This window comes from Elaeis guineensis, chromosome 7, assembly GCF_000442705.2.
Source record: "Elaeis guineensis isolate ETL-2024a chromosome 7, EG11, whole genome shotgun sequence".
Classification (NCBI taxonomy): Eukaryota; Viridiplantae; Streptophyta; class Magnoliopsida; order Arecales; family Arecaceae; genus Elaeis; species Elaeis guineensis.
The window spans coordinates 31,696,058-31,710,734 of NC_025999.2; the positions used below are offsets into that span (position 1 = coordinate 31,696,058).

Consider the following 14,677-nt stretch of genomic DNA (forward strand, 5'->3'; position numbering starts at 1 on the left):
GGTCGGGGACGGGTCGAGTCGGCGGGCTCCATCAGAATTTGCCGAGGTACCCTCATTGTATGAGGGCCTCAATCTCATCTTTGAGCTGGATGCACTACTCCGTGTTGTGGCCGTGGCTTCGATGGAATCGACAGTACTTTCGTAGGTCGAGGCCCTTTACCTTCAAAGGCGAAGGTCACCGCAGATATTCTTCTCCTTTGATCTCCATCAAGATCTGCGCACGAGGAGCAGAAAGAGGAGTATAGGAGTCATACCTGCGATACATCGACCTCGGACTCCGCCATCGGGGGGATCTCGGGCTCGACCGTCGGGGCGAGACCCGTTTGTCGGTTGGAGGCCCGCTAAGCTCGGTAGGGGCTCGACCTTTCCTTCACTTTTCCTTCAAGCCCTTGGTCTCGGTCAGGCACTGATCGGAGGCTCTTTCATTTGCGCGCATGTATTTATACGCGCGCTCCAGCAGTTCGGCGTATGTCCGGAGGAGGGTCTTGTCCAGGGAGTATGTAAATCGAGACCCCCTCAGCCCCCGCTTCATGGTCGAGATAGCCATATCTTCGTTGAGGTCTCAAACCTCAAGCGTGGTTGCGTTAAATCACGCCACGAAGTGTTAGAGCATCTCGTTTTCTCCTTGTTTGAGGGAGAAAAGGCTGTCCGAGGTTCGTGACGGCTTCCGACTGGTGCTGAAATGGACTACAAAAGAATGCTCGAGCTGCACGAAGGAGTAGATACTCCTGGAGCGAAGGCTGGAGTACCAAGCCCTGGCGGCTTTGCGAAGCGTGGCGGGGAAGCCGATGTAGAAAAGGGCATCGGTCGCCCCTTGGATTGTCATGAGAGCCTTGTAGCTCTCTAGATGGTCGATAGGGTCGGTAGAGCCGTCGTAAGGCTCCACGTGTGGCATCTTGAATCAACTGGGGATCAGTTCGTTGAGTATGAATCAGGAGAGGGGTTGGGTGGTCTGAAAGTCGACATCGTTCGAAGACCTCTGACCATCCACCTGCAGCTGGGCGAGTCGACGGTCGATTTCTTCGAACCTGCATTCGTAGTCGTCGGCCCGTCGGTGCTGAGAGACCCCGGGAGTGGAGTCTCCCGACGAATCTGAGAGGGAGGTGGACGGCGTCCGCGGCCGCTTCTCCTTCCTTGCTCGTTCCAGCTGGGAAGGAGACGGTCGTCGAGATCGATGAGTATCATGCCGCGGCCGCCTCTCCTCCCTCGGTGGGAGTGCTGTGACAGCTGCTCTCGAGGAGGGGACGGAGACCGACGCGGGCATCGGCGGCTGCTTCTGGAGGGCATCGGGTGTGCCGCCGGCTGCTCCGCTGGCGAGTGTGGCAATCGGGTTGGTTGTTGTTGAAGGCTCTTGACCGCGTCCGTCAGCACGGTCATCTGCCGCACGATCGCCGCGATCTGCGCCTCCGTGGTCACCGCAAGATGCGGAGAGCTAGGTTCCACCATGGAGGGTGGAGGAGAGGTCTCTTCCCGACGGGAAGAGTGCCTTGCCGATCTGGTGGCCCTCGATCGCTGAGCCTCGGTTCTTGTCATCTCGAAAGGATGTTTCGAATTTTGTTGGGATCGTGATCCCTGTCGTCCCCTACCTGGCGCGCCAAAATCTGTTGCGGCCAATCTCCTCGTCGCCTGGTCGTCGGGAAACGAGTGCCTGCAAAAGAAGTCCACACTGACCGGAGATGCCTCCGGCGGAGACCCTCCGACGGTCAAGTCAGAGAGGAGACTAGGCAACAGTAGAAAAGAATCAGGGGAGCTCAGCGATAGAGAGAGAGAGAGAGGGCTAGAGAGGGAGAGTTCAGGGGCTTCGAAAGAACCTCCTCCGACACTGTTGCCTTCTCCATTTTATAGTAGAGCGCGGCATGGCGCCGTCATTAATGGCGCAGACAATGGAGAGTTGTCAAATCGCCGGAGGTTGTCAGAGTCGTCGTGGGGTTGTCAAATCGTCATGGGGCTGTCAAATCACTAGGGTTGACCCATGTCCAGGGTAGGACGATGTCCCAGGGCGGCTGTTGCTCCTAGATTGATTTTGATGATTACAAAGCAGATTGAAGGGATACAAATATTTTAAATTGAAAAAGTCTTTATGCTCTTCAAGGGCAAAATCATAATTTCACTAAAATTCTAATTTGATAGTATCATTTGGTAGAGCAAATGATTAGTAATCTATTGGTGAAAATTTTATTGTGTTTGGACTTATATTTTTGAAGTTATGAAGGTTTGAAGTGCATGAGTCGACTCATGAGTCAACTCATGGCACTATGAGCTGATTGGCATGCAAAAATTCTCCTTGGCACGCTAGTTTTCTGGCTTGGCACGACCTGTGAGTCGACTCATGAGTCGACCCACAAGGCATGAGTCGACTCATGAGTCGACCCCTGCTGATTTGAGCCAAGAAATCCAGAAACCACATCTCTGGTCTTTGCAACAGAAGTCGACTCATGAGTCGACTCCTGAAGCATGAGTCGACTCATGAGTCGACCCCTGCGGCAGAAAATGTCAGCAACGGCTTTTTTTTTGTCCGTTTTAATTGCCTTTTATGCTTCCTAAAAATGCTCTAACGGCTCTTTTTCTGCCTAATATGTTTTCTCTTGTTTCTTAAGGTTATAAAAGGTTTCAAATGGTGAAAGAAATTAGAAGATAAAACATATATACAAGAGGATCCAAAATCTACACAAGAAAGCCTGAGATCAACGAAATACCCAAAAGAAAAAGAGAGAGGATCCACAATATACAAGAGAGATTGTGAAAGAGAAAAGCAAGAGCATTCAAAGAGAGGATCTTTCGAGCATATTGTTCAACCTTGATCAAGAGATCTTTCAAAGCCTTCAAGAAGTCCTCAATCAAAGATCATCTTCTTCTCAAGCATTCATTCAAGCATTCATCCACCTTGAGAAAATCCAAAAAGGGGTTTCTTCATTTGAGTAAAGTATTTTCATTGTTATATTCGCTCATTTAAGGAGCTGTTATTGTATTAATTTGTGCTCTAAGCTATTTTACTCTTTGTGAGTATTTGTTCTTGTTTTTGGAGGATTTCCAAAACAAGGGAAGGTTGATCCGAACCTGAAATCGGAGTATTTTGGGTTAGCTTGTACCCGGAAAGCAAGTAGACTAGCTTGGGATAGCTAGTGTCGGAGTTTCCGACGTTTGTATTCGGGTTGAATACAAGTATAGTGGATTGAAATTTCCAAGTAGGAGCTTGGGGAGTGGATGTAGGTGCAAGATTGGCACCGAACCACTATAAATCCTTGTGTTTGTGGTGTGCTTTATTGTTTCTCTTTATTTCTTTATTATATCCTTGCATTCTTGCTTTAGGTAATTAATCTTGAATTAAAGTCTTTGTTCTCATTCATCATAAGTAATTAATTAAACCTAAAATTTTTAGAAACCCAATTCACCCCCCCTCTTGGGTTGCATAGCTGGGCAACAGCGGCTATGCCGCACGCCTCTATCAGGACGGGCGGCCTTCAGCAGTCGTACGGCGTCTGGAGGAGCCGACCGACCATATGTCGGTATTTGGTCGTAGGATGTCAGGTAGGGACACCGTCGGCTGACGCGGTGCATCGCGGGGATCGGACATCGGCTACCACCCCCGATGGTCAGTCTGATATGTTGCCAAGGTCGGGGGTCGGGCCGTATCGTTCGGCCAGTCGGAAATGGGAAGAGTCTTTCCGATCGATATATCTTCGGTCGGACGGTGTCGGTCGGTGCGGTTGGTAGAGTCGGATATCGATTAGATGGACCTGACGGTGAATCAGTGCGAGAACGATCGGTCGATATATCCCAACAATGCACATTCATATTAGTAAAAGAAAGCAATGGATTCATGCATACATACTGTTATGTGACCTCTGAAATCACGTTAGCACAAATATTTTTCAAATCAATTCTATATTTTGCGTCGGCTTTCCTACGGCGGGCGATCGATCTCCTTGGCACCATGTTTAGCTGGTGACAACTGCAACTGTCTCTCGCTCCGCCAACATTTTTTCGTTTCAGGGAATGGAGATCGTGGAGTGTCAAAATCCCCTCTGTCCTTAAAAAAACAAAGGGGAAAACCCTCTCTCCGGCACCGCGATAAAACGCACATCCCTCTCTCCATCCCTACGGCTATAGAAAGATTCTCTGTGGAACCGCGAACCAGGAAACCAATTAAATGGGCCAGGAGGGGATCGAATTCAAGACGCCTGGGAGGGAGCGATCCGGCCTCCCCACCGCCCGAGCCAGCGGCAGGTCTCGCCGGCGGCAGATCAAGAAGACCTTCAACAACCTCAAGATCACCGTCCTCTGCGGCCTCGTCACCATCCTCGTCCTCCGCGGCACCATCGGCGTCGGCAACCTCGGCGGCCCCGCAGACGCCGACTCCGACCAGAAGGTCGTCGAGGACATCGACCGCATCCTCCGGGAGATCCGCTCCGACTCCGATCCCGACGACGAGCCTCCTCTCGACTCCACTGCCTCCAATTCTACCACCTCCGCCGCCGCCAACGTGACCACCGCCGCCAAGAACTACACCCTCGGCCCCAAGATTTCCGACTGGGACGAGCAGCGTAGGCGGTGGCTGGCGGATCATCCGGAGTTCCCGAGCCGGATAGCCGGCGGCAAGCCCCGGATACTCCTAGTGACTGGATCCCCGCCCAGCCCCTGCGACAATCCCATCGGTGACCACTACCTCCTCAAGGGTACCAAGAACAAGATCGACTACTGCCGGCTCCATGGGATCGAGATCGTCTACAACTTGGTTCATCTGGACCTGGAGCTCGCCGGTTACTGGGCCAAGCTCCCGCTGATCCGCGGCCTCTTTCTCTCCCACCCAGAGGTAGAGTGGATCTGGTGGATGGACAGCGACGCCCTCTTCACTGACATGGCCTTCGAGATCCCGCTGTCCCGCTACGACGCCCACAACCTCGTCATCCATGGCTACCCGGACCTCCTCGAGCAGCAATCCTGGATCGCCCTCAACACCGGCAGCTTCCTCCTCCGCAATTGCCAGTGGTCGCTCGACCTCCTCGACACGTGGGCGCCGATGGGCCCCAAGGGCCCCGTTCGAGAGGAGGCTGGTCGGATTCTTACTGCCAACCTCAAGGGCCGGCCGGCATTTGAAGCTGATGACCAGTCTGCTTTGATTTACCTCCTTATCTCGCAGCAGGATCGCTGGTCGGACAAGGTCTACATTGAGAATTCATACTTCCTCCATGGATTCTGGGTTGGACTGGTGGACAAATATGAGGAGATGATGGACAAGCACCATCCAGGGCTCGGGGATGAGAGGTGGCCCTTCGTAACACACTTTGTCGGGTGCAAACCATGTGGCAGCTATGGGGATTACCCTGTTGAGAGGTGCCTCGGCAGTATGGAGAGAGCCTTCAACTTTGCGGACAACCAGGTGCTTCGTTTATATGGATTTGGACACAGAGGACTGTCGAGCCCCAGAATCAGGAGGACTAGGAATCAGACAGCAAGACCATTGGAATTCAAGGACCAGCTAAATCTCCAAGCCAAGGTATCTATTGGGTAAGCAAGCAAGGTTGGCCACAAAATCCGGTCTTGCTGCTGTCTCAGGTCAGCTTCATGACTTCAGTTGTGTTGTATGATGATCAACTTAACTGGTTATGTAATTTCAAACTTCAGGGTGCAACCTTTTTCTTTTTTGGATAGCATTGAACTTTTTGGTTGTTAAATTCATTTAGGGGATTCTAATCAATGAAACAAGGTGGAGCAAATGAGGGCATTCTTTTATATCTTCAAATGTTTTGATTAAATTATTTAAATCATTCATGTATTTTGAGAAAATGATTCATGACAGTCTGTGAAAAGCAATAATTCTCTTCCATGTATATGAGTTTGTGGACACAGAGTTATTTAACAGTGCATATTTGAAATCTAAGTCAAGAGACAAGACGTTTCTCTTTTTTAAAGACATTTTTTCTTTTAAATTGTCTTTCTTAATGTCATCTTACGTACAAATTGTCTCATGGACTTGAATTTTGATCTTTCAAATTTATGGGGGAAGAAAAATATCGAGCATTATTATATAAAGTCACACTTATTTGTCTGTTAAGGTCGACTTCTTGAAGTCTTCTTCATCACTGTAAACTTTCCAGTCAGCTGAAGCCTTTACAAGACCTATTTCGCAACTTTGTTTTGTGAAATGTACATGTTGCAGACCTAAGCCTCTCTCCTTCTAAAGGCCTTCTTTACTTGTTCATAAGCATATTTTTGGACCATTTCTATTTTTTTTTTTTTTTAAAGATGATCTATGCCTAACTGGATTCTTCCTATCCTTTTCTATCAGTCAAATGCATGTGATTTTGAATGCAGCAATTGGGAGGTAATTAGTTGTCCTTTTTGATGCTTTGTCAGTGTGTTCTCTTTCTTTTATTTTGTTGAATAAGGTGTCGTGATCTTTTAGTTCGCTGTAACCAACCTTGTCTTATACTAAATACGGATATAAAAGGAATACCTAATATGTTTCATTTTGACGATGCAGTGTTTCATAACATGTCTCTCCATATATACTAGTATATTACAGTCATAACTTTTCCTGATTTATTTGATTCTGTTTTAAGTTTTCATGCTTATGGTCAACACTGTTATCTTGTACTTGATTGTTTTCATTCCATGTTGATGCAGATTTTTTGGTCTAATTGATCCAAGTTAAGGATGTTATATTGCTATCTAAATCTTTCATGTACTTCTCTATTCATCTTTTTTCATGCCAAAATGTGATATGTCCTGTTCAGGGGCGGAGTCTGAAATTTTCGCTTTTGGCCTTCTTTTTTCCTTTTTTCTTTTTTTGGGTGGTTGGCAGGGTGGTGGGGAGGATTAAAAATGTCTGAGGTTTACAATCTTTTTCTTTATCTTATTTGGCCTGTGCATAAGAGGATGAAAAATGCACCATAAATCCCTCTGTTACGTAGCATCTATGGGTTGGCTTCCCTATTGCTTATTATCTTATCTAACCTCTTGCAACAGTATTTTCTCAGCTAAAGACAAAACAAGTTACTTTTCTTTATCTAAAATAAAACATATATTGTAAGGGGACACTGTTGTTTGTTTTGTGAAGGTGCTCCTTGCACACTAAGGCAACCAATTTAATAAATGGATGATTAACCTCCCAATCTGCCATTCTTCTTCCCATGATCCATGCACTGGTTTAATAATCTTTTGTAGGGTTACGATGGTACAGCGGCAGTACGGATTTCAAAAATTTAAACTAAGAAATCCTATTCATCTAACCCTAATCCAAGACCTCCTTGATGATTAACAATCATATGATACATTTGAATAACATATTAAAAGATATAGAAGAATACCTGTAGCGCTAAATCCAAAATCCGGTAGAACTTCCATCAGGCATCCAAGTATTCGTCCTTCAACGATGATCCACACAGGGCTTTGATCAAGATACTCTCTCCTTTAGATAGGTTTCTTCCTCTGATTTCTTCCTCCAAGAATTTTTTGGATAGCAGAACCTTAGGGCTTCCTTCCTTTCTCCTAGCCTTTTCTTTCCATTGCTTTCTTTTCTCCTTGTCTTCCTTAATCCTCTTCCTAAGCCCTTGTCCTAAGATCGGACTTGTCCTTACTATTTTAGGACTTATCCTAACAAGGAAAGGAAGGAGACAATTGGATAATAGGGAGAAGTGGTAAGAAAGAAGGGATTTGGAGGATCTGAATACCTCGAGCGCTTATTTATAGTTAGCGACAGAGTGCCATCGGGATCAACTCATGCCCCATCCAAGGAAAATCTCGTGCCTCCTCTTCAAATCTCACGCCCAACCATATTATCTCACGCTGGTCCAAGCTTCTATGACACATGGAAATCATCTGAATTATTTTCAAGAGTCACTTCGTGCAGAAGGACTTTTTGGAGAAATAATTCTCCGATGTTTTTCGAAAGGTCGTGCAACTTCACAAATGGCGCCACACTTCTCCATCCTTGATCAGCGCAACATAGCCCTCTAAGGGCCCAAAAGGGCGGTGCCAATCTGAGATATGCATGAAAAAAAAAAAGAGAAAGAATGGGTGTGGAATAATTTAAGATACTTTAACCACTTGGACTCTTAGTCCAAGTGGCGCCAAGGTTTGAAGGGGCGGCTAGGGTTTGAGATAAGGTCAAGTTTAACTTGATCAAACTCTTATCCAATCTTTAAATCATCTGGTGGCCGACTAAATATACATGCCTAACAAATATCAGCAAGCGAAAAATTGGATAAACATGGGAAAGGGGACATCCCATCTTATGGGATGCCAATTTCACTTCTGCACACATAAACAAACTCCACGCTCAAGAAAAAATTATCTGAGGCGTGGAGACCTGATAGATGGCGCCCAACACTTGGCTCATCTAGCCAAGGGTCAGCCCATTTAAAAACCAAAATTGATTTGAGCTTAAATGGATTTAATTAGCCTAATCCAGAACCATTTTCGAACTCGATTCAAAACGAGATAGGATTTGCAATATGTGCTAGCATGTTCATCTTGCAAATATGATCTAATCCAATTAAACTCTTGATCAATTTTCTTTATGTGTGACCCATTAGGTTCCACATCTAGTCAGTAGTAGGTTCGGATGTAAGTTGATCAGATTTGATTAGAATCCGATCTAACCGATTTAAGTCCAATCGAGCTCATCCGATTTCAGTAATTAGAATTCTTTCTAATTGGTGATCGAATTAAACTCTTTAATTCGATCAAATCTACAAGACAAGATTGTCGTCTAGTAACGTATCATGTCTATCCGGAAGATATGAAATTTTGCTGAAAATATCAAAAGTATCCTTCAGTGGTGAGTTACCATGTAATTCGATTCTATGATCATCCTACATCTTGAATATGACTATGGATATGGAAACATATCAAATCCAATATCATATTCATATTTCTCTTAATCTTATAATGATGATTCGATTAATGAAACATTAGAAATTCTTTCTAATTTTCATCCTGCTTTGATCAAAGACTCTCCGAATCATCAATCGATTAGAGCAAGTAGGATGCAATCTCCTCTTACCAGGAGTGATCGATTCCATGTTGACCTACTGACAACCTTCATACACAATCTACCATATGCAGAACATCCCATACATGACTAAGTCATGATTGAATATGAACCAAAATATAGATTCATGTATGCAAGGTTCTATGGTAGTCTCAGGTCAAAGGATTACATGCACAACTCCCATTATAAGAAAACATCTTTTGATGGATAAGTAGATCCATAAGATGTTTTTCAGTGAAACTCATTCTTTAATGAGCACCCACATCCTCGTATTAGTATCTTGTACAAATGGCTTATGAGATCGGCCACTCTCACCATCGAGCATACATAAGATGTACCAGTCTATCCAGAATATTGATCTTCTACTCAATGCTTGTATGACTAGAATATTCTAAATCAGTATTTTTAGGATTTTAGGTCTCATAGGTGTGATCTCAATCATAATCTTAAAACTATTGTCTTGATTTATGGGTTCATCATAATCATTACAAATGTAAGACACAACATATGATGAAAAATAAATGCCTTATATTTATTCTTAAAGTGTCAATTACATAAGTCTGGAAGATTACAAAAAAATTCATCAAAATACAAATTTCGATTGGCTTGTAGAGCAGATTTCTTTCAATCTTCCACTTGCACTAAAGCCAATCGCTCTTATATTTTATCCCCATATAATTAAGATGGCGATCGAACTACTGCTGTGGTAGATCCTTAGTGAACGGATTTGCTATGTTATTTTTTGTATCTACTTGTTCAATGACTACATCTTATCTCTCGATAATTTCATAAATGAGATGGAAGCGTCTTAGAATGTGCTTGAATTTATGATGAGACGTCGGTTCCTTTACTTGAGCAACATTTCAATATTATCACAATAAAATGATATTGGATTCTCAATTTCAGGAACGACATCCAAATCAATGATGAACTTCTTCATCCAAACAGCTTTTTTGGCAGCTTCATTTGCAGCTATGTATTTTGCCTCAATGGTTGAGTCAGCTACAGTCTGCTACTTAGAATTTTTTCAACTTACTGCTTCACTATTTAGAGTAAAGATATATCCTGAAATGGACTTACCGTTATCAGGATCTGATTGAAAACTAGAGTCAGAATATCCTTTGAGTTTTAGATCAGATCCTCCTTATACAAGAAAAATATCCTTAGTCCTTCTCAAGTACTTAAAAATATTTTTCACTATTTTTCAATGATCCTCATCTGGATCAGCCTGAAATCTACTAACTATACCTAAGGTATAGGCAACATCAGGCCTGGTACATAGCATAGCATACATGATTAATCCTACTGCCGAAGCATAAGGAATAGAACTCATTCTATTTCTCTCTTCTGATGTTTAGGAGACATCCTTTTAGAGAGATGTATGTCTTGACTCATGGGTAAGTAACCTCTTTTACTCCCATCCATGTTGAATCTTTTTAGTGCAAGATCTATGTACCTTAATTGAAACAAGCTTAACATCCTCTTAGATCTATCTCTATAGATCTTTATACTAAGTATATAGGATGCTTCACCCAAGTCCTTCATGAAAAACTTACTGGATAGCCATGTCTTGATTGATTGTAACATTGGGATATTATTTTTAATGAGAAATATATCATCTACATACAAAATTAAGAAGACAATGGCACTCCCATCAGTCTTCTTATATACACAGGGTTCATCCACATTTTTGATAAAGTCAAACTCTTTAACTGTAACATCAAAGTGAATGTTCCAACTCGAGACCGGTTTTAATCCATAAATAGATTTCTTAAGCTTGCATATCTGATTTGCTCTTCTATTTGAGATAAATCGTTTTGGCTGAGATATGTAAATCTCTTCCTTAAGATAACCATCAAGGAAGGCGGTCTTCACATCCATTTATTAAATTTTATAATCATGGTATGCTATTATTGCAAGCATAATCCATATCAAGGATTGTCGTACCGGGTTGAACCATCCGGTACGGGGCGTGCCGAACCGTCTCGGCGGAGAACTGAGATGGTTCCGGCATGCAAAACGGCACATGCCGGTGCCGGAGAAGAAAAAGAGAAAGAGAGAGATATAGAGAGAGAGGGAGGGAGGAAGAAAAAGAGGGAGGAAAATCTGCCGGAGGGGCCGTCGGAGGGCAGCCGTGGCCGTCGGGCGGCGGAAAGCACTCCTGCGGCTCCGTGTGGGGAACAGGGGCGATCCGCCCCTGTTTCTTAGGGCTTTTTTTTAAAAAAAGCCTTTTCAAAGTGAAGTCGGTATGGGTTTTGCCGGCTTCACTTAAGTGAAGCTGGCATGAGTTTTGCCGACTTCACTTTGAAAAGGATTTTTTTAAAAAAAACCCCAAGAAATAGGGGCGGATCGCCCCTGTTCCCCACGCGGAGCCTCGGGAGCGCTTTCCGCCACCCGACGGCCACGACTGCCCTCCGGCGGCCCCTCCGACGGATTCTCCTCCCTCTTTTTCTTCCTCCCTCTCTCTCTCTATTTCTCTCTTTTTCTTCCCCAGTTCGTCCGTGTTTTCCTTCGTCGGTTCGCCTTGGTTCGGAATGGAACAGAGGCATGCCGTACCGTACCGCCGGCCGGCCGATCCGGCCACCGATACCGGTTCCGCCAACCTTGATCCATATAAATTTGAGCATGGCAACAGGTGAGAATGTTTCATCATAATTAATATTTTGTTTTTGTTTGAAACCTTTAGTCACCAATCTGACTTTATAGGTTTTGATTTGGCCATCTGCTTCAATCTTTTTCTTATAAACCCATTTGCACCCAATAGGGGTCGCATCCTCTGGTGCATCAACCAAAGTCCGTACTTGATTGGAGTACATGGAGTCCATTATGAATTTCATAGCCTCTAGTCATTTATCTGAGTCCTTAGTCATGATAGCTTCCGTATAGGTCAGAGTTTTGTCATTCTCAATGATGTGGGCTTCATTATTCTCAACAATGAACCCGCACCTTAAAGATGTATTTCGCACTCTATCTGACCTTCGGAAAGGAGGTGTGTTTTGTGGTTGTACCTTATCAATGGGTACTTCTGGTTGAAAAATATCTTGTGCTTCTATTTGTAGGTTTTAAACTTCATCAAGTTCAATTTTTCTCCCACTGTCCCTTTCTAGGATAAACTTCTTTTCCATAAAAGTGACATGCTTACTGACAAAAATCTTTTGTTCAGTAGGGTGGTAAAAGAGGTATCCCATACTCTCTTTAGGATAACCTACAAATAAATATTTATTTGCCTTAGTATTTAGTTTATGTCCAAAATTTTTTTTTTACATAAGCAGGACAGTCTCAAATCTTAAGATACTTAAGATTAGGCTTTTTATCTCTCCATATCTCATATGGAGTGCTTGGCACAAATTTTGAAGATACTTTGTTCTGGATATATACAGCAGTCTCTAGGACATATTTCTAGAAGGAAATAGATAAGTTTGTAATGGACTGCACCATATCTAATAAAGTGCAATTCCTCCTTTCAGCTATATTTAACTGTGGTGTATAAGGAGGGGTCCATTCTCAGAGAATCTCTTTTTCTTTAAGATGTTCTAGAAATTCACCGGATAAGTATTCTCTTCGATCAGATCGAAAAATTTTAATAATTTTTTCAGTTTGTTTTTCGACTATTCTTTGATATACTTTGAATTTATCAAAGACTTCGGATTTATGTTTCATAAGATACATATATCCAAACTTAGATAAATCATCAGTAAACGTAATAAAATAAGAGTATCCTCATCTGGTTTCAGTTATCATAGAATCACATGTATCTGTATGTACAAGTCCTAATAACTCATTTGTCCTTTCTCTATGTCTACTAAATGGAGTCTTGGTCATTTGACCCATAAGACAAGATTTACAAGTTCCTAATAATTCATAATCATAAGGATCAAAGAAGTCTTCTTTATATAATTTGTTGATTCTTGTCTCACTAATAATGATCAAATCGACAATGTCAGAGTAAAGTGTTATTTATATATTTTTTTTCACTTTTTGCTTTTATCAACATGAAATACATTGTCATTAAGAGATAAAATCAGAAGACTATTATTCAAAATGCTATGACAAATAATTTTATTAGAAAAAGAAATTGAGCAACTATTATCCTTTCCATTTATTTTATATCCTTATTGCAATAGTAATGGTACAGAAATAATATTCCTAATGATCTTAGGCATATAATAATAGTTTTCTAGCTTTAAGATCTTTCTAAAAGGTAACTTCAAGATATGTCCCCATAGCTTCTATTTGGATGGACTCTCTTCTAGCACCGTAGAGCTCGAAGTCACCCTTCTTCAAAATTCTAATTTTTTGCAGCTCCTGCAATGATTTGCAAATATGAGAACCGTAGACGGTATCCAATATCCAAGAGTTTGAATCAGAAAAACTTAATGACAAAATTGTATATATCTTATACACATCTTTCACATCCTTTATGGATACCTCTTCTTCAGTGGCATCGTCCCCAACATCTTATGGTTCAGGAACATCAAGAATATAGAAAAGCTTCTCCTGAGTGAGCACGATTTTTAAATTCCTCAATCGGTTCACATAATTGGGATCGATCAATTTATTGGAATCTAAAATTCTTCGCAACGATAATGAAGATGTCATAGTAGAATTTTAATCTACATTAAATAAAGAACAATACATAAGCAACCAACTCATGATGACACATACAATTAAATAAGGTCTTTTGTTTAATTGTGTCTCCTACTATTTTATCGAACATCATAATCCTCTTCTATGATGAACGGAACATATTATATATTTATCTTAGTGGGGTTGAGATCCTAATTTCTCAAAAAGACTTTATGGTAACACAACAAATCCTTATGAGTTCATAAGTAGAAAATTTTTTTCAATTGCATCTCATATAATTTTTAACTTTTTCTTGGTCTTTAAAATATTAATAGCCTTGTGGTAACACAACAAATTATAATATTTTAGTTAAGTATGATTTTTCATTTTCATATAGTCAAATTTGAATATAATTACCGTTGTGGTAACATAACAAAGAAGCAAAACCAAAATTGCTGTAAGCATCTTATATGCACTAGGACTATATTATATTGGCCCCCATTGCAAGTCTTGTGGTAACATAACAAATCTGATATGGTTCTTGATATAACTTTGACCTAGCATGAAGAAAGGCCCCTAGTAGTATTTTTAACATTGGGGTTTTATTCAATTCAAGATCGCTTAAACAAATTGGTCAGGTAAGTAGGTAGGGGTTTCCTCGTTGCTTTCCTTAGATACCAATAAATTGGCCAAGTCAATCAACGGAACCAATTAAAGAACCACCTTTAGCACTTTTCTAGACACCAACTGATCAATTGATCAAAAATTGATTAATCCATAGTTGCCGTCACTATTACTTAATATAAATGTTATGAGGGCTTCTTTTGGTCTCATGCACATTCTAATATAATCTTATAGTATTCAAAAGTAAAACATCCTTTCGCGGTTCTTTTTGATTCATACAGGCACCTCTTCCACCATAGTCCTCTATGGCAGGACGGTCTTTACTATGATTCTCAAAGAGTACTAAGCTACTGAGAATTGAATCCTCTATTAGTACATATCACATATGCATCAATTCATATCATCATATGAAAACATAATCATGATTATAGCATAATTTATAGCATGCTTATAATCAACATATTAACATATGAATGAACCAAACAAGACCGG

The 14,677-nt window shown here is 42.0% G+C and overlaps 1 protein-coding gene across 1 annotated transcript; it reads left to right on the top strand.

Annotated features, from left to right (window-relative positions):
- Nucleotides 1-3,902: 3,902 nt before the first annotated feature.
- LOC105061391 (probable glycosyltransferase 2) lies at nt 3,903-5,799 on the top strand. The gene has a single exon (XM_010945416.4). It carries the CDS (start codon nt 4,151-4,153, stop codon nt 5,510-5,512), a length of 1,362 nt encoding a protein of 453 aa, XP_010943718.1. The 5' UTR covers nt 3,903-4,150; the 3' UTR covers nt 5,513-5,799.
- Nucleotides 5,800-14,677: the final 8,878 nt, after the last annotated feature.